Source organism: Phaenicophaeus curvirostris, chromosome 6 (genome assembly GCF_032191515.1).
Source record: "Phaenicophaeus curvirostris isolate KB17595 chromosome 6, BPBGC_Pcur_1.0, whole genome shotgun sequence".
Lineage (NCBI taxonomy): Eukaryota > Metazoa > Chordata > Aves > Cuculiformes > Cuculidae > Phaenicophaeus > Phaenicophaeus curvirostris.
The window spans coordinates 44696400-44719138 of NC_091397.1; the positions used below are offsets into that span (position 1 = coordinate 44696400).

General features: G+C 38.8%; 1 protein-coding gene across 3 annotated transcripts in view; it reads left to right on the forward strand.

Annotated features, from left to right (window-relative positions):
* The window catches only part of DNAJC13 (DnaJ heat shock protein family (Hsp40) member C13), a 57138-nt gene that overhangs the window by 8229 nt on the left and 26170 nt on the right, over nucleotides 1-22739 (forward strand). For 2 of the 3 annotated variants that reach the window (XR_011337668.1, XM_069860023.1), the window contains exons 3-25: nucleotides 3455-3530; nucleotides 4041-4190; nucleotides 4541-4582; nucleotides 5677-5877; nucleotides 6982-7188; nucleotides 7270-7365; nucleotides 7944-8035; nucleotides 8852-9018; nucleotides 9118-9197; nucleotides 9277-9446; nucleotides 10269-10368; nucleotides 10595-10702; nucleotides 11265-11420; nucleotides 12415-12471; nucleotides 13774-13895; nucleotides 15032-15107; nucleotides 15834-15929; nucleotides 16081-16224; nucleotides 17409-17423; nucleotides 17919-18001; nucleotides 19202-19355; nucleotides 21660-21763; nucleotides 21840-21999. Coding sequence is in view for 2 of the 3 variants with exons in the window: in XM_069860023.1 (XP_069716124.1) it covers nucleotides 3455-3530; nucleotides 4041-4190; nucleotides 4541-4582; nucleotides 5677-5877; nucleotides 6982-7188; nucleotides 7270-7365; nucleotides 7944-8035; nucleotides 8852-9018; nucleotides 9118-9197; nucleotides 9277-9446; nucleotides 10269-10368; nucleotides 10595-10702; nucleotides 11265-11420; nucleotides 12415-12471; nucleotides 13774-13895; nucleotides 15032-15107; nucleotides 15834-15929; nucleotides 16081-16224; nucleotides 17409-17423; nucleotides 17919-18001; nucleotides 19202-19355; nucleotides 21660-21763; nucleotides 21840-21999 (2656 nt within the window). In the remaining variant the exon portion in view is untranslated. The remainder of the gene's footprint in view (nucleotides 1-3454; nucleotides 3531-4040; nucleotides 4191-4540; nucleotides 4583-5676; nucleotides 5878-6981; nucleotides 7189-7269; nucleotides 7366-7943; nucleotides 8036-8851; nucleotides 9019-9117; nucleotides 9198-9276; nucleotides 9447-10268; nucleotides 10369-10594; nucleotides 10703-11264; nucleotides 11421-12414; nucleotides 12472-13773; nucleotides 13896-15031; nucleotides 15108-15833; nucleotides 15930-16080; nucleotides 16225-17408; nucleotides 17424-17918; nucleotides 18002-19201; nucleotides 19356-21659; nucleotides 21764-21839; nucleotides 22000-22739) is intronic. The other variant, XM_069860024.1, reaches the window with a different exon arrangement.

Here is a 22739-nt window from a genome sequence, read left to right on the forward strand (position 1 = left end):
ATGTATACTCCTTGAAGCTTCACAGGGCTTTCTTTGGTATACTTGCCCATTCTTCTTACGTGCATAGTAGTGCTATAGAACCGGGATTTTTCCCTGCTACCTAAACATCAACAGTACAAAGAGGGTACACTGTCTGCACCTCAGGAGCACGAATACTACCTTAGCCTAATTATTATTATTAAGAGGTGATGCCTGAATCTGTTTGGCAGACTTTTGGCTGTCTGCTGATGGATACATCATGAATTCTTACTGCCAAAGATTGGGAATGCTGGGAAGGAAAGGAGGATGGGATTGCAAGGGATGGCAGCCACAGGTCTTTCTCAGGTGTGCTCTGAAGAACCCTGAGGTTGCTTCAGTGTCTAATCAAAGACTGCCCTGCCTTTTTGTCAGGAGAAATTGAAGCCTTGGGTAGAGTGGACTGAGGGCAAAATCTTTCCTCTAGGAAGACAGATTCTTGATTGACTTGAAATAAATAGTTTTCATATTTAGTTTAGCTGCAATAGAATTCTAGCTGATAGTTGTGTAAATTGAGCCTTGCCCAAGTTAGGATCCAGGCATTCTGTGGGTGTGGGTAAATAAACTTTTACTAACAGTAAGACACAGTGTTGGGGTAGAACATTATAATGTTTTTTTCCTCTTAATCTTTCTGTCCTTCAACAGGAAATGTATAGTCTTTTCCTCTGAAGTTCCTGTGGTATATCTGCAAATTTGGTGTGCGTACAATTTGAGCCACTCGGTCAAAGTTAACTACACAGAATTTGTATTGCTTCTCTTGCCTAGTGCCTTCCATTACAGAACCCGTTCCTATGTGGTGCAAGATGTTGGAGTACTATTATCTTGAACTTTGGCAGTGGTGTTCTGATAGATTTAGTTTGAAGTTTTATAAGACTTAATAGATTAAAATCTAAACCAGAGGCTTAGTTTAAAAACTTAGTGGCACCTTACTTTTCACATAATGAAGTAGAAAAGAATAATTCGTGAGTAATTTCCTCTTGTGTTGCGTCAGAATCTTACATGGCTTTTAGTAAACTTACATTTGAATACTTATGTCCACTCAAAAAAACCCCAACCAACCCCAAACCAAACAACTTAATGTGTAGTGCTAAATGAGCCTGAATCACTTCTGTTATTCATATGATTTGTCATTTGCTGAATATGGGCTGTGTGCATGGGACATTTTCTAGTAGGAGAGATGGTGATGCTGTAGTGTCAATCTGTATCTCTGTAAAATTGATGAACGTTGTCTTTCTCATGAGTGTGGTGTGTGTGGAAATTTGTCTACCAAGTTAAAAAAAACCGCAAACTTCTACAGTGCTGCTTGGAAGCTAGCAAATAGGCTATAGCCTTTTTACTGGGAAGAGGATATTTACTTCAAATTCTTCTTAAAACAGCCTGGCATTAGACAGTACTGCAGAGTAGTTTGAGAGATGATGAATGGTAAAGTCTTCAGGGCCTGGAAGTATTTATACCTTTTTACATATTTAAAGGTCAAGTTCCGGACGAGGGTCTGTTTAGACCACGTATAAGAACGTGGTCTTCCTAGTCTCCTGTTTGTTCAACAAGATGTTGGTCTTCTGAATTTGCCTGGGGAGAGGAGATGAAAGAAATAGTAACTCAGCAATCTGCTGTTCTATCTTGTGTTCTTTGTCACAAAGTACTGTGAAGCTCTTTACTATGTTAAGTGATTAAAGAAACCCATAAACAAGCAATGAAGTGTTTTGTTACTTGTCATAAGCTTAAGTTCTTCAGAACAGCATAAACAAGCCTTACTTGTAAATCATATTAAAGACATAATGCCTATCTAAATAGTGCCACAAGATGAGAGGGAACAGTTGGTTTGTCCAAAGGATTTTCTTATGGCCTAAGAACTGGAGCATTCTTTGACAGACTGAATATAATGGGATTGTTAACATATATTATATATATTTAAGATGGTAGGTCACTTCAATATTACATTTTTTTTTCTAAGCTTTGGACAAAATAAGTTCTTTTTCCTGGATAAACTGCACTGGGCCAGTAATAGCTTGAACTTGCACCAGTTCATTTGAATAGTAATAGAAGATGCTAGGAAATTAAGCTTGTGAGGCTATGTCAGACGAATACTCTTGGCCGTACTACTATGAGAGAAGCAAGGATAGGTCAAATAACATGAAGGAGCAGGTCTGAATGTATTGGAAGCCCATGCAAAGTTTGACCTTATACAGAAGTAATGGCTTGTGCTGCAGACCTGAGGAGTGAGAGAGAAGGGACTGCAACACAAGAATTCAGAGGAGGGAAGAAACAACCTGCTTCTTCATGCAGTGTCTAGTATGGCAGAGATCCACATTAGTTGGCTCTCTGGTTGATCCTATCCTGTTCTAACCTCAGCAAACCCACCGTTTATCTAGAAATTAAACTGAAATTGTTACACTGAATCAGTTTTAATATGGACAACTAGCCAAAGTATTTTTATTTGGTTCAAGTTCATGAAAGGTGTATATGTTCAGGTCTTCTTTCTTTTATTACAGAATAGTTAATAGAACTGGCTCTGATTGAGGTTTGGCTTGACTTTTGGGGCAGGACTCCTCCTAGACAGAAGTACCCTAGAACAAGAAGTTTGTATAAGTAGTGAGTGGTTAGTAATAAATCTGCTGTTTCAAACTGGTTAGTTATGTTGCAAAGCTTTCTGATTCAGAAATGTGTAAATAGTCTCTATTTAAATAGTTGCTTCAGAGTATGCTGTGAAGATTGTCTAGGAGATTAAACCATGGTAAAAATTCTATTTCATGCTTGATTGCATCTGCATTTCTTAGCTTTAGGTCACTGTTGCTTGTTTCCAATAAGCCTGAAGTGCCACCAGCTTCCTTGCTACAGCTGGTCTTAAAGCGCTATAGCGGTTAACGTACCTGTGGTATCGATGTATGATGGCTAGCTGCATATGGAACTATAGCTTCCGTGATATGAATCTTTGAGTTTAGTAGCCTTAGTTTTCCTCAAGGTGAAGAAAATTAGGATTGGCCATAGTAACACATTGACTTATTATGGTATTGTGACCAAGTGTATAAAATGGAATCATTTCATGTTACAGTTGTTGTCCGAGACAGCTTCAAACAAATCCTTTAGAGTATTGCAGGAATATATTTTTTTTGTGTCATCTTTTTAGAGTTTATTCAGGTCTGGTGGTACCTTCCAGTGCAAGTTCTGAGAGTTGTTGGTCCTGACATAACCAGTCACATAGGAGAAGATACATATAAGGAAATACATTTACTAGTATTTGATTTTTGTGTCCCCTTTATGGATATATAGAACAGAGGAGCTTAACGTATAAGGGTAAACTAAAAGCTAGCAATTTAACAAAGAAAATTCCATATTAATTTCTTAACACTGACGTATCTATCTTCCTAACATAATTTTTGCGATTCAACAGGTTTTTTCTATGACTTGCGGAGAAACTAACACTCTTTTGTAATTCTAGGTATAAGCGAGTCTTTTCAGTTGGAACCCATGCCATCACCACGTACAATCCCAACACGCTAGAAGTTACAAACCAGGTAACTATAATTTTTGAACAGGGCTGTTTTGAGGTGATTTGACTTATATTCACTAGCCAGAATATAATATGTATATTCATAGTGGCATTCAGTCTCCAGAAACTATCTAGTCTGACAAAATCTAAGCAAAATTGGAAGGTATGGCAGCTGTTACAAAAGCACGCAACAGAAAACTGGTGTTGCCTTCTCTAACTCTACAAATATCCAGTAGTTTTTGCACTTGTAGACAATTTGTCTTCATTGGCCAGTAAGTAGAAGTTTGCTTTTGGGTGTACTGTTCTAAATGAACCAGATAGAGTTTGATCACTGTAACACTGTCCCTGAAGGGAATCAGGACATTTAATTACTTTACAAAGTATCAAAGAGGAAGCTCAGGCTGGAGCTGTCACCTATGCTAGCTATTGCCTCATTACAGCAACTCAGTTATTATGGGTACTAAGGATGTTTGACTGGAGGAGATGTAGCTCTAAAATTACTAACAGTATAACCTAATTACTTTCAATTATTTAGTGGCCTTATGGAGATATCTGTAGTATTTCTCCTGTTGGAAAAGGACAAGGAACAGAATTTAGTCTCACTTTTCGCAAAGGGAGTGGAAAAAAGTCCGAAACTCTGAAGTTTTCCACAGAGCACAGAACAGAACTCCTTACAGAGGCACTGGTAAGATTTTATTTTTTTTTTTTCTTCACGCAAGCAGTAAGTACTTTATCATTACCATTTGCGCTAGCTTACTATGCTTTCCTTCTTTGTACAAAAATTAGGAAAGTGAATGGTCTTTTGAGCTGTTTATTAATATACTTGATCTTGTGTCAGTTGCATCAACTAATGCATGATTCTTAAGTAGCAAGTAAAGCTACAAATACCAAATATGTTAAGCTCAGCTGTTCCAATGGTGAGTCTTCATGGAGGCTTAGTTCAAGTCCATTAAAACAGGTTTAGCTTAAACATAGGCTTTCTGAATAGATTTGGTATCATATCTGGATTTATTCATTATTAACTTTTTTAAACAGAGATTCAGGACAGACTTCTCGGAAGGAAAAATCACAGGGCGGGTAAGTGTTTGGCTTTTCTGAATCACGTGTGGTTTAATGAAATGATATAAAGACTTCAATTTCTACCATGTCTATGTATGTTATGCTTGTGGAAGTTGCTTTTGTAAATTTGGATTTGAAATCTAGCTTTGATCAGAGAAAATCAAAGAGTTTGTTCAAAAGCAATGGAAACCTTTTCAACAGTAGAATATTTGGGTTCTCTTCACTTGGTCTGACCCTTATGGTGGTATATTTAGAGATTGAATGTTACTACTGAAATAAAGGGCTTTGTCACATGGAGCTCTGATTTGGAGAGAAGGAAGAAGGGAAACATAGGCTTCGATTCTCTATTCAGTGTTCACTGCTTTGAGCATTTTACTTTCTAACTCTAAATAGTTTTCTGCATAATGTTCTGAAACTTGAGGTGGGAATATTGTTTCCTGGGAGGATTTCTGTAGGTCAGATTAAAGACAAGATTGCCATTTAAGAAATCTTGTTAATAAAGTAATGAGTAAGGCAATATAAAGACCTGGGCTTTGGGTTTGGTTTTATATCTTCTGACCATAGAAGATGGCACTTAGAGTAGCTTAAAACATTGCATACAATAAATCTTTGTTCATGAGCGTAGCAACACTGCTGGAATATGGGGATCCCCTCTGTCTTACTGTAGTTGACAACAGACCTCTCACTTCCGCTGAGTTCAGTAAATCTGTATTTGTAATAGCGTATGACTGTGGGAGATGAAAAATTTGCACTATGGTGATAAATCTACCTTGATTTAGGCTTTATTACCTGAATAACAGCATCTGGTGCAACAGCTGTTTCCTTGTCTAACCACAGCGCACGTAGTGTGCAATTAGTCCCCCTTCTACAACAAGAGAAACTTACTCCCTTCTGGGGTGGTTGTTTTGGATTTGCTGTTCTCTCTTCAAAATGCATCATTTAAGCTGTGTTGGGTTTTGATTCAGAGTGTTCTCAGTGTAGATAAGAGCAGTAAGGGAAACAATACAATTTTTTGAAGTTTACACCCACACTGCTTACTAGATTGGAAAATAACTCTTGCTGTGTAATAAAGGAATGTGTGTGTATGTGTCTAAAAGCAATGCTTTCTGCAGAGGTATAACTGCTACAAACACCACTGGAGTGATACAAGGAAACCTGTGGTTCTGGAGGTGACTCCTGGAGGTATTGACCAAATTGATCCTGCAACAAATAAAGTCCTGTGCTCCTATGACTACAGAAACATTGAAGGCTTTGTTGATATTGCTGACTATCAGGGAGGCTTCTGTATCCTCTATGGAGGATTTAGTAGATTGGTGAGTACTAAACCAAAGCATCTTGGTGTGGTGCTTAGGGTGTTTATAGCTGCATATTTAAAAATGTAGCTTCAAAATAATTTGAGCATGCAAGTATGTTCATCTCTGGGACACAGCCATGGAACCTCAAGGCCTGTGGACAGGGTTTAAAATGTCTTTTTCACAGGAAATTACTCTTGAATGTTTCAACTAATGTAGAGGGGTTTTGTTTGGTTTTGGTTTGTTTTTTTTCTTATTGCATATTGAAAAACTACAGAGCATAAAATATCCAGTTCTTTATGCAATGTGGACATGGAAATTCCTGACATTTCTCATTTACAGAGGTGATGGGCAGTATTGCTAATGTACCTGATGGAGGGATTCTAATGAGAAATAGATCAATCAGTAGTGGTGCTTCCCATATTGGCCTGTGATCTGATATTCAGCAGCTTAGCTTGGGAAATAACTGCAGTATAATGTTGGCTTCAAGATATTAAAAGGGTTTCTGTGTACTATACTGCAGGCAGCTGAAATGGATCTTCAGGAATTAATTCATTGTTACTGATGTAAATATAGATACCTCAGTCACCACTAACAAAATAGAACTCTGCTGTCTAGATCAGGATTTCCATGTCTTTTTGTACTACAGCATTCTTTCATCTGGCTTAAAATTAGCGATATATAACTGATCTAGAGCAGCCCAACCTTGGCTACCAAGGCTGAATAGCAGCCCTTACAGGTAGCAGCTGGGGTTCCACTGTCATTCCCACTGTCATTCTCTGGCTTCTCACTCTTGCCAGGAGGTCTTGCCAAGGGTATGCAGACAGGTGATGCAGAACCTTGCTTTAGTGGCATGCTAATGCATAGCAGGATATCCTTTAGGAATAGCTGCAATACTTTACGTTTCTCTTTCAAACAAAAAAAAAAAAAGCTTCATAGTGGATCTCTTGTGTTATAAATACCATTTCTCTTTATACTATGCACTTAGTGGCAATCCTAGCTGCTGGGAAGAGTCTCTGCTGTTAGGCATCTAGTGGAAGATTATTTATGGAACTGGTTTCTTGAGCTATGAAGTTCTTAATTTGTTTTTCTTTATTTTCTTTTTTTTTCTGTCAAAACTTGCAGCACCTCTTTGCATCTGAGCAGAGGGAAGAAATTATCAAAAGTGCAATAGAGCATGCTGGCAACTTCATAGGTATCTCTCTGCGGATAAGGAAAGAATCCCTAGAATTTGAGCAATACTTGAATCTTCGCTTTGGAAAATACAGCAATGATGAATCTGTAACATCTTTAGCAGAGTTTGTTGTTCAGAAAGTAACACCTAGACACTTGGTAAGGGTTTCAAACTGAATTTACTTGGTTACTTCTTAAAAGCTAAGAATTATCTTTCCTAATGCACCTTATTTTTTTAAGGAACCTGTGAAAAGAGTACTAGCTCTTACAGAAGCTTGCTTAGTTGAGCGGGATCCAGCTACCTATAACATTGCAACTTTGAAACCTTTAGGCGAGGTAAGAGGCAACCCTTCTCAGTATGGCTTCAAACAGAAGCTCTAGAAGAAGGGCAGGAGCACCTCTGCTATGAGGGCAGGCTGAGAGGGTTGGGTTTGTTCGGCCTGGGAAAGAGAAGACTCTGGGGAGACCTTATAGTAGCCTTCCAGTACCTGAAGGAGTGTACAAGAGAGCTGGGGACTTTTTCCAAAGGCTTGTAGTGATAGGATGAGGGGGAATGGCTTTAAATTGGAAGGGGGAAGATTTAGACTAGGGATTAGGAAGAAATCCTTCACCATGAGGGTGGTTAGACTCTGGCTCAGGTTGCCCAGGGAAGTTGTGGCTGCCCGCTCCGTGGAAGTGTTCAAGGCCAGGTTGGATGGGGCCTTGAGCAGCCTGGTCTGGGTGGGAGGTGTCCCTGCCAATGACAAGGGGGTTGGAACTGGATGATCTTTGTGGTCCCTTCCAATCCAAAACATTCTATGTTTCTATGAAGATGATAATAGCAGGCATTTGATAGTATACATAAGATGACCTCAATTTGTAGAGTAGTTAAATAACACTGCTTTGTGAATGTGATACTTACCTCTTATCTTTAGATATTTGCAATAGTATATGACTGTGAAAACCCCCAGCTTTTTACTATTGAATTTATCAAAGGACAAATTCGGAAATACTCTTCAACAGAAAGGTAATTGGAGCTCCTGTGTGTTATGAATTCAAATGGAAATTGTCATTATTGTGCTTCTAGTTTCTTAGCTTTCATAAACTCTGACCCTTGGAAGTGTTAAATTGAAGCCTTGCTATTCTTGTGGTCTGCCACTCAGTAATGAAGATTTGTTACAGTGTCTAAATCTCTCACTTTCATCTCACCTTTTAAGCAAATCTGATCTGAAGTTTTCTGGTGAACGTGTGAGTCGGACAGTTTGATAACAGCCTATTTGTCATAAGAAATGTTGTTCTATGTATGTTGTACTTGGTTAAGCAGTGTATCTGAGAGGAAGAAAGAAAACACATTTTAAGTGGTACGGGCATGTGAAGGCTGTAAACCCTTTGAGCTGTCTGCTTGTCTTAGTTGATTCTATTTAAAACAACCAACAGGATAGTCCCTGAGTGCACTTCTAGTTGTAATGCAGTGTAATCCTGCTAAGTGAGGTTTTGCAGAAAGCATAGAGATGAATTGCCTCACAACATGTGTGACTCATTAACAGATAATCTAGAGTTGATCCTTTTAGTGAAAGGCTGCAGCTGGCTGTACTGGGTATAAAACAGCTCTAGCCTTGCAGTGAATAAAGGAACACCTGAAAGTTAGTGACTTCCTCTATAGCTGTATTTGTTAGCTGTGTTTGTAAGAAATGTGTTTGTGTTTGTAAGAAATTCCAGGTATTGCTGCCATTCATTTCATGCTTGAATTTTTTTTGGAGGGTGTCTATTTTTCTTATAACTTAGCTCTTTGGCATCACTTTTCTGATGTAAATTGTATTTGTATGTTTTTCTCCCAATCCAGAGATTCTCTCCTTGCTAGCTTGTTGGATGGAGTGAGGGCCTCTGGTAATAGAGATGTCTGTGTGAAAATGACCTCCACACACAAAGGTCAGCGTTGGGGATTACTCAGTATGCCTGTAGATGAAGAAGTAGAGAGCCTTCATCTGAGGTTTTTGGCTGCTCCTCCAAGTAAGCTAATGCTTATCACATGATTTTGTAGTACTCTTTAAAGCATCTGTATATTTAGCCAGGTACTGTGTACCTAACACTTGTTATGTCTTCTTCCAGATGGTAACTTTGCAGATGCTGTGTTCAGGTTCAATGCTAACATTTCCTACAGTGGGGTACTACATGCAGTTACACAAGATGTAAGAATAAATTTTTTACCCATCCTCTTAAGATGTTGTTAATGTATAAATATATTAATAATTGTTATTTCTTAACCAGGGTCTATTCTCGGAAAACAAGGAGAAACTCATTAATAATGCCATAACAGCATTGCTCTCGCAAGAAGGAGATATTGCAGCATCTAATGCAGAGCTTGAAAGCCAGTTCCAAGCAGTAAGACGACTAGTGGCTTCAAAAGCAGGCTTCCTTGCCTTTACTCAGCTTCCAAAGTAAGTGACAAGTCTCTTCAAGCTTGGAAGCAGTAGGTGAAAGCAGTTCTTGAACTCGGAAGTTTTAACTTCAATTTTCAGTTATAAAGATAAGTGTCACTTCTGAAACAGAACGGAAGATTGTACACAATGCCTTCCATTCCTAAGAGGCTCTCATTGGGCTTTAATGTAAATTGAGAATCCCAAACAATCACCAGTATGTAAAACTGATTCTTCCTTTCCTAAATACTCTGACTCGAGTCAAATATGGTTTAATGTTTTCCGTCATGGAAAAAATTCTAAAGGCACTTTTATCTCTCCCCAAAGTAGGTAGTTGTTAATTTATCAAGTATGTTGATGCAATTGCTGTCTTCAGCTCAATGCGAGACAAAACTCGATGTTAGGAAGTTGAATTGTACTCCTACAGTAAGTAAGGCTAGTTGGAGTTTGTGTCTTAATTGGATAACATAAGGAAGCAGAAAAAGCTGCCTGTTGTTTTGAAAATGAAACTTTTTTTTTTTAATATTTCTGACTGTGGCAGCTGAATGATATGAAGAGTAGCATACACGCTTAATCTGAAACCTTTATACAATTCTGATTCTCTGTGAATAGTGTTCTGTGCTATCACTATCCTGTAACTACAGAAATATGCCTTTGGTGAACATGCACTTGGCGTATTGTTATCAGTGAAGTCAAGATTTTCCTATGAAGGAATCTAAAATTTGTCAGTGTCAAGGTACTGGCTTGCTAAATGCAATGCTTTTGGTCCCTAATAGGATGTTTCTTTTAAAACTAAGGTTTGTTTCTACTCTAATCTTGGTGGTTTTACTTTCCTTTCAAAAGATTTCGAGAACGGTTGGGAGTGAAGGTTGTGAAAGCCCTCAAAAGGAACAATGATGGTGTAACCCATGCCTCTATTGACATGCTTTGTGCCCTTATGTGTGTAAGTATTAAACTGTAGCCTCTTTCCCTTTGGAATGTGTGAATTTCAGTCTACTGAAAGATGTAGAAATAGGGACTGCCCTTCAACCTGCAGTGTGCTCAAACATTGAATAACTTGTGGTACAGTGATTTCCTAATGAACTTGAAGTAGGATGTGCTTTTTGTGGGTTCAGAATATGACTTGCAGACTACAGAACTGTGTGACTAGTGAATACTTTTCGTTGTAGCCTATGCATGATGACTATGACTTGAGGCAGGAGCAGCTGAACAAAGCTTCCCTTCTTTCTTCCAAGAAGTTTCTAGAAAATCTACTAGAGAAATTCAATTCTCATGTGGTAAGTCCAGTTTTGAAAACAAGTAGCTTCTTTAAGTGCCTTTCCTAATTGCTGTGAAAACGCTCCTGTTTTATTTGGATATATCTTTGAATGTATTTGTATCTGCACTCCAAGTGCAGAAAATAGAGCAATGTCTGGCACTGAAGCATGTTTTACATACATTTGGATCTTGACAAAGTTGGAATATAACTGTCTAGTGCAGAACTTCAGTGTCATGCAACTAATGTTTTCATATTTAACATGGAAACCACGTTCCTTTCAATTAAAAGGATAGCATAAGCGGTATTTGTGTGATTAAAACTAAAAAAAGTAATTTGCAGTGCACCAGTATATGAGGTCATGAGTCTCTGATATGCTGTAGGAGCCAGTATTTTACTAAAGCATTGCCATACTCCAGGTAATGGCATATTTTAAACTTGTAACTTTGCTTGGAGACTGTTCTGTAGTATGACAGGGAAGAGCTCCTTCAGCATCATGAGTACTAAATAAATCTTGCGTGAAGCTTCCACTGGGGCAGGGGAAAAACTGTATCTTTGTTACATACCTGTCTTACTAATTTCAGGATCATGGGACAGGTGCCCTAGTAATTAGTTCACTTCTGGACTTCCTGACATTTGCCCTGTGTGCTCCATATAGTGAGACTACTGAAGGGCAGCAGTTTGATATGTTGTTGGAAATGGTGGCATCTAATGGAAGAACGCTATTCAAGCTCTTTCAGGTAAAAGTTCTTAATTTTTTATTACAACTATTAAAAGCTTTAACTAGTCAGTGAACGTGAACTTTTCCTTGTTCTCCTGAAAGATGAATTTGCCTACTGTTCAGGTAGTTAATATCATAGAAGCACAGAATGGTTTGGGTTGGAAGGGACCATAAAGATCATCCAATTCCAACCCCCCTGCCATGGGCAGGGGCACGTCTCGCTGCATCAGGCTGCCCAAGGCCCCATCCAACCTGCCCTTGAACATCTCCAGGGATGGGGCATCCAAAACTTCCCAGGCAACCTGTGCCAGTGCCTCACCACCCTCATCATGAAGAATTTCTTCCTAATCCCTAATCTAAGTCTTCCCTCTTCCAATTTAAAGCCGTTCCACCTCAACCTATTACTACATGTCCTTGTAAAAAGTCCTTCCCCAGCTTTCTAGGAGGCGCCCTTCAGGTACTGGAAGGCTGCTGTGAGTTCTCCCTAGAGCCTTCTCATGCCTACACCTTTATCTACCTTAATGAGTCACTAGTCACTAGACCTGTTGCTTTACCTTCAAATATCAGATTTAGGTGGTTACCTTGCAGCGAATGACAAATCTTTGTAAAACAGACTACCTAAGACGTTCCTAAAAATAGTTTAAAATATTAGTTAAGTATGCATTCAGCAGGTGCACAAATTTTTTTCTCTTTGGAGAATCTGCCACCTTTTTGTTTTTCTCTCAGACCGTGAGAACTTAGAGGTAAAAAAAAGGTAAAGTCGTCTTCAGTAGGAAACCTGTAGGAACTGTAGGGTTTTTAGCTAAAATGTCAATGCTTTCTTTCTCTAGAAAGAGTATGATCATCTTGGTTAGTGTCAACTTGTGTTAGATAGTTTTCCCAACATTATTGTAACTTTTGCCCAGAACTGGAGGTGGAACAGCCTTGTGGATATGTTAAGGAATTAGAGTCACAGGTGATCTAATTCTCAGGTTTTCCACTTGGATAATTATTTTGTCAATGTTCTGTTCTAGCACCCTTCCATGGCAATCGTGAAAGGAGCAGGTTTGGTAATGAAGGCAATAATAGAGGTGAGATTTTTATCACTGTTACCTGGGATAGCATCCTAAATGTATTATCTGTTTTGTAAGTGCAATTGTTTAACCAGTAGAGGTTTGTTATGTTAGTTTCTCTTGGGGGTGAGGGGATGGGAGGAGGAGGTGAGGAACAGACCACCTGATTAAATTGTGAGTGGTTTGATATGGCAACTTGCTTTCTTACAAGCGTTTGGAACACTTGTGAGTTGGGACATTAGGTAGCGCCTTGCATGTTTTCGTACTGCAGTCAAGATTGGGCTGTTAATTGTTGTGTGTAGTTCAGTCACATACTTGGGAGCCACCAGACTTCTGCATGTTAAAGGGGGTCTCTCGAGGAGGAGAGGCCATATTTCCTGGGATGCATTGCCAGATGGAATGATGCTGGGATTAGCAGGCAGTGGTGTCCCAGAGCAGAGTGATGTCAGCTTCTGTTCTTGCTCTTTCTGCTTCAGTAAAGGATGATTTGGCCTTGTTAGTTTCCATACCACATGATGTATGGGTTAAGTCCATACTTCTCAAGGGCTGCTCGTGATTGTTGCAGGGTGAACCTTGCTAACTGACTCTCCACACTGCCTGTGTTGAAACTTGGGGCTTAAGTTAGTGCCATGTTCTATCACAATGGCTTATGCATCTGAAATGCATCTAGTACTTTCTTGGAATGGAAATGAACGAACACTTGAAATAGAGGTGTTATGAATCTGCAGGTTTCCATTGATATACCAAATAATGTTAGGTAAAAGTTGCTGTGCTGTTTATTACAACTCTTGTCATTTGAACTACAGTGGGACATGGGCGAGTAATAGTGCAGCAAAAGCTTTTGCTGACTTGCTCATTGCAACTAATGTCTCTCAGCTGAGTGACAGTCTTATCCATGTGACTGTCTAAACCAAACAGCACCAGTTACTCTTAAATGGTTACCGTTGACCAAAGTTGAGCAACAAGTGATTGCTTGTGACTGTCATTCTTTGTTTAACCCTAATTTACAATTGCAGTGTGGAAATGGTACTTGTAAATGTACTACCAGCCTCCTGATCTATGATGAAAAACACGCATCTTGCCCTGTCCAGATACTGTCCTCATAGATAAAACTACCAGTTATCTGGTCCATGGCTTTGCTGTAACTTTGAGCAGTTGCTGTTGAGAACTTGCACCCAAAGCTCATCATACTATAGCTTCTGGCATTTGGATATTACTTTGCATAATTGATGGTTGAGAAGACCTTGGAACTGTAGGCTAGGATAAAAGCACCTTAACTAAGATTCTTTCTTTAGTAATCATCTTGCCCTGTTTCCAAAGGAAGGAGACAAAGAGATTGCTACCAAAATGCAAGATCTTGCCCTCAGTGAAGGTGCCTTACCTCGTCACTTGCACACTGCTATGTTTACAATAAGCACAGATCAGAGGATGCTTACAAATAGGTATGTCAGTCTCACTTGATATATTATGTTTAAAAAGTCTAAGGAATGGCCTAGCGAACTTTAGAAACATCGGTCAGGTAAGATAACTTGCAGTTCTGTAGGAGAGTATTTTCTTTGGCAGCTGGTATGTTTAAGTACAGCAAATGTCAGCTGAGACTCAGCCACTTTATAAACTTTATTTATTTATTTATTTATTTTTAACAAAAAGAGACTTGGGTTGGTTACTCATTAAAGGCTTAAGTTTCGGGGTTTAGAATTAGAATGTCTGAAACTTTTAAAAACTTATACAACTGTATAAATCCTGGTGTGTGCACACCTTGGACATCTTGCATGCAGTTAAGGTTACCCAGCCCGTATTAAAGAGACACTTCCGTGTAGAAATCATTTCATGAATTCAGCATTCAGTGGAGCTAGTGAGCTCTTAAGACTGGGCCTGAGGGGATGCTGAGGAAGATGAGTGATAATTCAATTATTTCCACCCAGATATGAGTTTTAACTGCACAGTCCTGAAGCACTTAAAGAGTTGTTAAACAAGGTAGTGGCAAGTGGAACTTCTTGCCATTCTGACATTCAAGAGAGAGTTAGTATGAAACCTTCTGTCATAACTAGTTCTGTTAGGAGGTAGTAATGACTTGCTTGTAAGCAGTACTTCAGTGCAGTAGAACACTAGTGGCAAGTGGTGGCAGAGTGTCAGTTCACATAGAAGGAAGGCTCCCAGAAAGGCTTTCCTAGCCAATAGTTGATATTAAAAGCTTGAAGTAAAGCAGTGTTAACAGTTCTTGATGGCTTCTAGACCTTTAACTATAACTTAAGATTGACTGGATAAACTTACACTTGATCATTAGATGTTTAGTTTCTGCTCTATTGCTCAAGTGTTCTTTTAGGTCTAGATCAAAAAGCATGTACTGCTACTGTTCCACTAACTTCACTGGAACTTCCTAAAGGCAACACTTTAAAGCATGCTAAGCATATACTTGAACTGGAACAATATAATGCTTTGTGCTCTTACTCACTCAAGAGCATGAAGCTCTTGCTCATCTTCATTTCACTGGCATGGTGAGGGTGTCAGTTTAGTGGTTAAAAAAGTCTGTGTAAAATGCTAACTTGCAGCTTGTTAATTTCAATGGCTTTTTCAGGCAGTTAAGTAGGCATTTGGTTGGCCTCTGGACAGCTGAGAACAAAACTGCTATGAACTTGTTGAAACGTATTTTGGTGAGTAAAAATGGGATATGGAGTAGGGAAAGAATGAAGTCTGAAAGCCTGCAGTATTAGAGAACTTGGGATGGTCAGTATAATAAATACATCCCCTTTTGTCTCCAAGGGGAAAGTCTGGCCTGGGAGATCAGCAGTCTGGCATGTGCTGTTTGGAGGATATTCCTGGCTAGTACAAAATGTCTCAGATTTTTAGAGTATTCTTTTACTTTGCTGCCCCTTTCAAAAATGTTATATGACTCAACTTAAAAATAGTATCTGACTTAGCAGTTCCTTCATTTTTGGCAAAGCAAACTATCTTGATCTTGGTCACTGTCTTCAGACGGTTTAGTCAAATGTGGCTGTCTCATCTCTAAGGTCACATGCAATGTTCAATCCATATCAGAGGATTTAGATGGATTCTAGTTTTACAGTATTCATCCCCCTTAATTGCTGTGGGACCAGCTCTTCTCTTCCTGCAGTCCTTAGCTTGATTAGGTGCTCCTTTAAGAAATGGGATATAGGCTGTACTGAAGCTAATTGTGTCTTTATGAAAGGGTTTTGTTGAGGATGGTGGCGTTTCACTAATAAAAGCAAAAAGCTGCTTTAGCTTTACATACTTGCTTTAGAGTAGAATACAAAATTCTGGTTTGAAATCTCCAGTTTCAAGAAATAGTATTGTTACCTAATGTGATGGTTTCTGTTCCGGTAGCCACATGTATTTATACTGATTTTAAATATTTTTAGCCACCAGGTTTGCTGGCATACCTTGACAGTGCTGATCCTGTTCCTGAAAAAGATGCTGATAGGATGCATGTTAGAGATAACTTAAAAATTGCAACTGTAAGTATACATAGCCATCTCTCCTCCTGCACTGTATAGATGTACAGTCTTAGTGACTTTTCTAGTACAGACACTTGACTGTTGCATTGACCTACATCAAACTTACTGATAGACCTGCAACTGCAAATAACTAATAGGATTTATTCTGCAGGATCAATATGGCAAGTTTAATAAAGTGCCAGAATGGCAGAGACTGGCTGGAAAAGCTGCGAAGGAAGTTGAAAAATTTGCCAAAGAGAAGGTGGATCTGGTCTTGATGCACTGGAGAGACAGAATGGGCATAGCGCAAAAAGAGGTAAAAGTATTTGAAGCTCTTCATTACTGTACATTGACTAAGTGTAGGAAGGAGCACTTAGAACTGCATGAAATCAGGGCGAAGCTTGAAGTAATAGAAGTCTAGGAATGTGAGAAACTTCAGTTCTGCTTCCTTTTAGTAAACTGTCTCTTATTGATGTTCATCTTTTGTTTATAAATGGGTTCCAGTGAGAATGTAAAGGACACAAATGGATTGATTCAGCATATGCATTATGCTTTATCTTGTCCTTGCTTTAACCAGACTTAGAAACTGGACTGCAGCTTGTGTGCATCTCTTCCAAGATGCCTATACAGGAGAACAGAAAATTCCTTTAAATGTGGCAAAACTAATCTTTAAATTACATTTATGAAGGAATTATGGATATTCTTTATGCTAGGATACTTTGTGCTAGTGGTATTTTAGTTATGGAACTGGCTTGAAGAAGCTTAGTATTACCTTGAATGTACGTATCACAGTCCTTGAATTGCAGAGTAAGTCTACCCATACAACCATGGTTAAGACTGAAGCTGTAAGTAACTGTTCAGATGTTATAAGAGGATAGCTCAAGCACTGCTTGAGTTCTTACTGTTGGTTTCCTTTTTCCTTTCATGTTATTGTCATGTTCTTTGTGACAAACTTCTCAAATAGCAAGTCGTACCCCTTAACTTTCTTTAGTTTCCAAATAAGCTCATTTGATGCATTGTGAAACTGAAACAAGCTATTATACATGCAAGGAAGGGTGAAAAGAGCAGTGCAATAGAGTATTGAAAATTCCTGTCTTTGTACTTGATTTGACATAACAATAAGCTTTAATTTAGGAAAACCTTAATATGGTAAAATCCAGCTCAAATTTGATGTGGAACGTGTTATAAAATTTTTGATATAGACAACTTGGTATTTCTGGAATAAATGGTGAATTAAATTAAAAATAAAGTATTAATGGAGAGATGCAGAAAACAGTGGTGGAAGGACAAATTTCACTTTCAATACCTGATCTAGATACTGAGTTTAATCAGTCATTTTTCTATCTGGTGTTCCGAGTTGTTTAATTTCACAGTAAATGTTTGTGAGTGTCCCTTGGAAAGGGTAGTTGCAGGTTTAGTAATTCAAAGCAGGAATACTTCAGCGGGTGTGGCTTGTTAAACGTACCTTTTCTTTTTCTTCCAACTTCGCATCACAATCAGGACAGAAACAATATGGTGAGTCTGTGTATCTGCCGCTTGTGTGGGTTATGTCGCTCAGTCTTCTGCTTGCATGTGGTACCTCGTATAGAGTGTAGCACTGACTTCATGCTTGACCAAACTAGGGAACCTTTCAGCAGCCAAGACATATTTGTGACTTGTTCCTGTGACTTGCTCTAGTTATTTCCCTTCAAGAGCAAAGCATTCTCCTTGTGGGTTTTCCCCTCCATCAGCTTTGGAGCTGATGAGTGCTTATGGTGATGGGAACTAAGCCTTTCTCAGGGATCATGTGCTTCTAAATTGAATGACTTGTTAAACAGCTGAAAGTTTCTCTGGCATGATTTAACATGATGTGAATAACACTTGTGAAAGTGTGTTGCTGCTACTTACTAGAAAAGGAGACCTTATTAATGAGGCTCAACTTCCTTTTTGAAGGCCCCAGCTTTTTATTTTTAAAAGGGAAAATGAGAGGTATCTGTTTCTTCTTAATACTTAAATTTGGCTCTTTTGCAGAACATTATTCAAAAGCCAGTGATACTAAGGAAACGGCGCCAAAGAATAAAAATAGAAGCAAACTGGGATCTCTTCTATTACAGGTAAAATACTGAGATCAATGTGCTGGTCGTCTGATACACGTTATTACCTGGCTGGATATTTTTATTTTTTGTTTCTGATTTCGGCCTGCCTTGAAATAGTGCAAGTGCTTTGTAACAGGTACTTATGAAAAATGAAGTTCTAAGGTATACCTAAGGATTTAGCTTGTGTTTAGGGAAGGGGTGGGGATGGGGGAAATTTGGAAAGCTTCTCAAATTTTATCAAATGATGGCCTTTATGTTGAATTAAAACAAATAGTTAGCAACAAACTGCACGTGTGGAACTGTGTGATGTTGAAGGCTAAGCAGAGTAGCACTGAAAAGCATAGTAGTGTGTTTGCATCAACCTGTAAGCTAATGAAGATGTTTTAACTTGAATTGGATTAAAAATGAGCTTAAGGCAGGCAAAGAAAGAAAACACATGGATATGGGCTTTCAAATAGTGCCACAGTTCCTCAGTGCAGCTTGATTACTTGTGAGTTCTTACTACTGTCAGTTTACAATGGATGAGTCTCAATCTGAAAAAAAAGATATTATGACTTTACTTTGGCTCAGGGTGTAATGTTAAATAGACTAATAAAGCTTGATTGTTCAACAAACTCTATGAAACCAAGGTAGGAGAAATTCTATAAGCCTAACTGGTTGTTCTGGTGCTTAATGTTTCTAAGGGTTGAATATAGTCCATTCTGAACAAGTGTTGCATGAAAGCAAGATTCACATGCTCCTAAAATTTAAGTATTCAAGTATTGCTCTCGGCTGATCTCTAGATCCAAAGGCTGTGTTTTTAACTGCCACTGAAGAAAGTCCACTAACTGTCTAATGACACTTGAGACACTAACTGATGAACTGTGTTATTTAGACACTTGGTATGCATGTGCCTGCTGCCCAGGATTATTGTCCACTTGTAGCCCTTACTGGCAGGAATGGCGAATAGCTTGCAATTCAACTGTTCAACAACCATATGCAGATAATAAATTTAGCCATAAGGCATGACAACAGGGATACTTTAGTCTGTGCTCACCTCCATGACTATGAAAACACTGTACAAGCAAACAAGTGTAATTACTGTAACAAACTAGAGACCACTGCTCAGTGCCATCTAATTAAGGTCCAGTAATGCTGATCTTCTCTAGCTTTCCAGCTGAGCCTTGTCTTCCTTTCAGATAATGTTTAGGGGTTTAAAATATGTAACTTCTTTCATAGATTTCTTCAGGATCATGCTAGATCAAACTTGATTTGGAACTTCAAAACACGGGAAGAATTGAGAGATACTCTTGAGTCTGAGATGAGAGCCTTTAATATTGACAGAGAACTTGGTAGTGCTAATGTTATCTCATGGAACCATCAGGAGTTTGAGGTAAATGACCTGCTTTAGAAGAAACTGCATATGTAAGATAGGTCTACCTAAAAATGTCACTTTTCTGGCTGTAGCCATATGTGCAAATCTTGTGCTGACAGTCCCTGACTGCAAGCTAGAGTTCTTTTGGGATTATGGAATAAACTGCTAAGGCTTGAGGCTGTGGGCAGGTACTCTTGTCCAGTGTCACTCTGCAAACCTGAATCCTGCAAGCCTGACAAATAATGCTGTAGAGACCATAAATTGTATAATGGTTTGGATTGGAAGGGGTGTTAAAGACCACCCCTTGAGCCATGAGCTCCAGCCAGCCTGGACTTGAATACCTCCAGGGATGGGGCATCTCCAGTTTGTCTGGACAGCCTGTTCAGTGCTTTATGGTGAATCATTGATGAGAATCCCTGATGTATTGTTGTGTTTGGAGGAAAATAGAAGAGTTAATATTGCATTGTTGTCAAGATAAGTCATACTTGTTCTATCAGACCTGTTTTGGGTAGTTTCACGAGTCACTTCTTCCTGATAAGTGAATTCCTTGTATTTATTTTCATCATGTCTCAGTGATCCTGAGGCCATTAAATACTGAGTTGCTGAACGATGAATAGATTGTGACTGAAACCATGCTGCTCTCTAAATTATAGATTGAGGATACTGTTCTCACATTCTAGGAAAAGCTGCGCCGAAAATCAAAATAGCATTTCATGCTTCTGCAAAGCAATCAGTGTGGTCCTAATTGGCTTTCTCAAAACAACTTCAAAGATGTTTTTCAAGTAATGTGCTAATAAACACTTCCTGTGCTCTACTCTTATCTCCTGTATTGTTATGATTCCACACAGTTTTATTTAATGTGTTGTGCTAATGCAAAGCAAGGCCATGCTTCGATTCAACTTTAAGATATTTTTAGACATTCCCAATGCCATCGTTGTCACAGTACAGCTTTCTAGTTGATAGTTGAGCAGAGGACTACTAGTGAAATGAGTAAATGCTGCTTTTGAGGAATTCTCAGTTGACTACTCTGGCAAATCAGAAAGAATTGCAAGACATCAGGCTAATGCTTTAGGAGACAGAACTATTTTATATATGCAGCTTGTCCCTATCAGACAGCTGCAGATTGCTTCGTGCCTCAATGCAGTAAATGGCTACGTTTGGGTTTATAATGGTATGTTTTGCATTGACATTTAGCTTTCAAAGTTTCCTTCGAAAGGATGGTCTGGGTGGTCGGTGGTCTGGGTTCCACAGCATTTGCTGTGCCAAGTCTGTCTCTGTACTTTGGAGATCCTAGCTGGGGCAGAATTAAAAGTACATATTTGAACTGTAATAACACGGGTTTTCTGCCTGCACTGTATGTTTCTATGTGGCTTATGCTACTGGAATGTATCACTAACGTTCCTGTAGTTACAGCCCAGGATACTTTGGGAATGGTTTGAGGGGACTTCTGTAACATGATCTTTGAACAGCTTCTGTCTGGGGGATTTGCTTTTAAATTTTTTCAGTGAATACTTTATCAGGCTATGCTGTAGGTATTTGAACTAACTATGTGGCAAAGGCTTCTGTGCTAGCAGTGGGACCTCTACCTTTACCAAGGCGGATGGTGGCCTGAAATTCTTTTGGAAGTGTGAGCAATGAAGTGGGACCTCATTGTGTTGTGCTGTGGTCAAATCTGTAGATAACTTTGTGACCTCATGACAGTTGCCTGCAGATTATAGATAAGAAGCACCACCATACAGAACAGCTTTTGTGATATGTTAGAGGTGCCTTTAAATGAGATGCTTGCCAAATGCTTAAAACCCCTGAGCATTGAGGCATGTGGTTAAATTTAATGTAGCTGCTCTGAAGTTAATGATGGCTCTACTTGTGCAGTTTCACTCCAGCTCTTGATGTGTATATTGATGCCTCTAGGCTTTTATTACCCAGCATAATAGCAAGTATAGCTAGTAATTAAAGTTGTGCTTGTGTTTCATACTTGTAGTAATGTTGAGTGAAATACCTTGCATTGGAGCAACTGCTTATTAAAGCTTGAGTCACCGAATACATCTTGTATTATCCAAATTTAGTTAATAAAACCAGCTGCTACTAGAAACAAGTTGCTTGAAGGCTGGAAGCTGGGATTTGAGTAGGATGGGAAACTTAGTTCTGGCATATATTTTGTAGATCTGTATTTCTTTGACAGTGAAATGCAGTTTCAGTCTTCCTCAGAGTATAGGAGGGGTTGCTAATATTGAGTTTGTGGATGCAAGCAATTATAGTATTGTTACACAAGCAATAACGTAATGAAGGAGGAACAATATTTACTGTTATTTACTGTTACAGGTCAAATATGACTGCCTTTCTGAAGAAATAAAAATAGGGGATTATTATCTGAGACTGCTGTTGGAAGAAGATGAAACTGAAGAGAGTGGAGCAATCAAAAAATCGTGAGACATTGTTAAAATCCTATCTTGTTCACAAGGTCTGCTTGTTTTCTTCACTAAAATCTCAACTCTTATTTAGATACGAGTTCTTCAATGAGCTGTACCATCGGTTCTTGCTTACCCCAAAAGTGAATATGAAATGCTTATGTCTGCAAGCATTGGCCATTGTTTATGGGCGATGTCATGAAGAAATAGGACCATTTTCTGATACTAAGTACATTGTTGGGATGTTAGAAAGGGTAAGAATTATTTTAAATTACTTGATATAGTACTTAACATTTTAGTCCAGCACATGTTCAGATCCTTCAAGTTGCTGTGAAACCCAGGTTTTTGTTTTACAGAACATGAAGCTGTAGCATAATTACTTTTTTTCACACTGCCACCAAGTGTTCCTAGTATCTCCCTGTGATTCAGTTGCAGTTTTGCTAAAAAAAACCTGCTGATTATAAAGGGACTTGAAACTGGTCTCTCTGTATCTGCATGTTGGCTTTAACAGGCTTTCAGGCTGTACAAAAATAGTGTGAAGGAACTTTGTGCGATATTAATGTTGGGCTTGCTTTTTAAGAGGAGAACCTTGTTCCAAATGACATTATTTTGAAATCCTGACTCCAAGAGTAGGAGCAACAGCCCTAGACGTAATGAAATGGTAGCCTTAGGTGGGCACACATGATCAGATTTTTAGTGGTGACTACTTTGCCTCTTACACATGTCAAGTTATGTCTGACAACTGATAACAGCTTACCAAAATGCATTTTCATGCAGTATGAGGAAAGATTCTTTTAGGTATGGCAATTGTAAGTGAAACTGAACCAGCGCAGTCTCTTGTTATTTTGTCTGGAGTCTTGATGGTCTCGCCAGAAGTGTGACATCAAAGATGTGTTCCGTTTGGTGGCTGAAAACATTCTGTTTTTCCCTTGTGTTTGTGTTGACTGACTTACTGGGGAATACATATGCTGTTCCTTTACAGTAAGCGACCTAG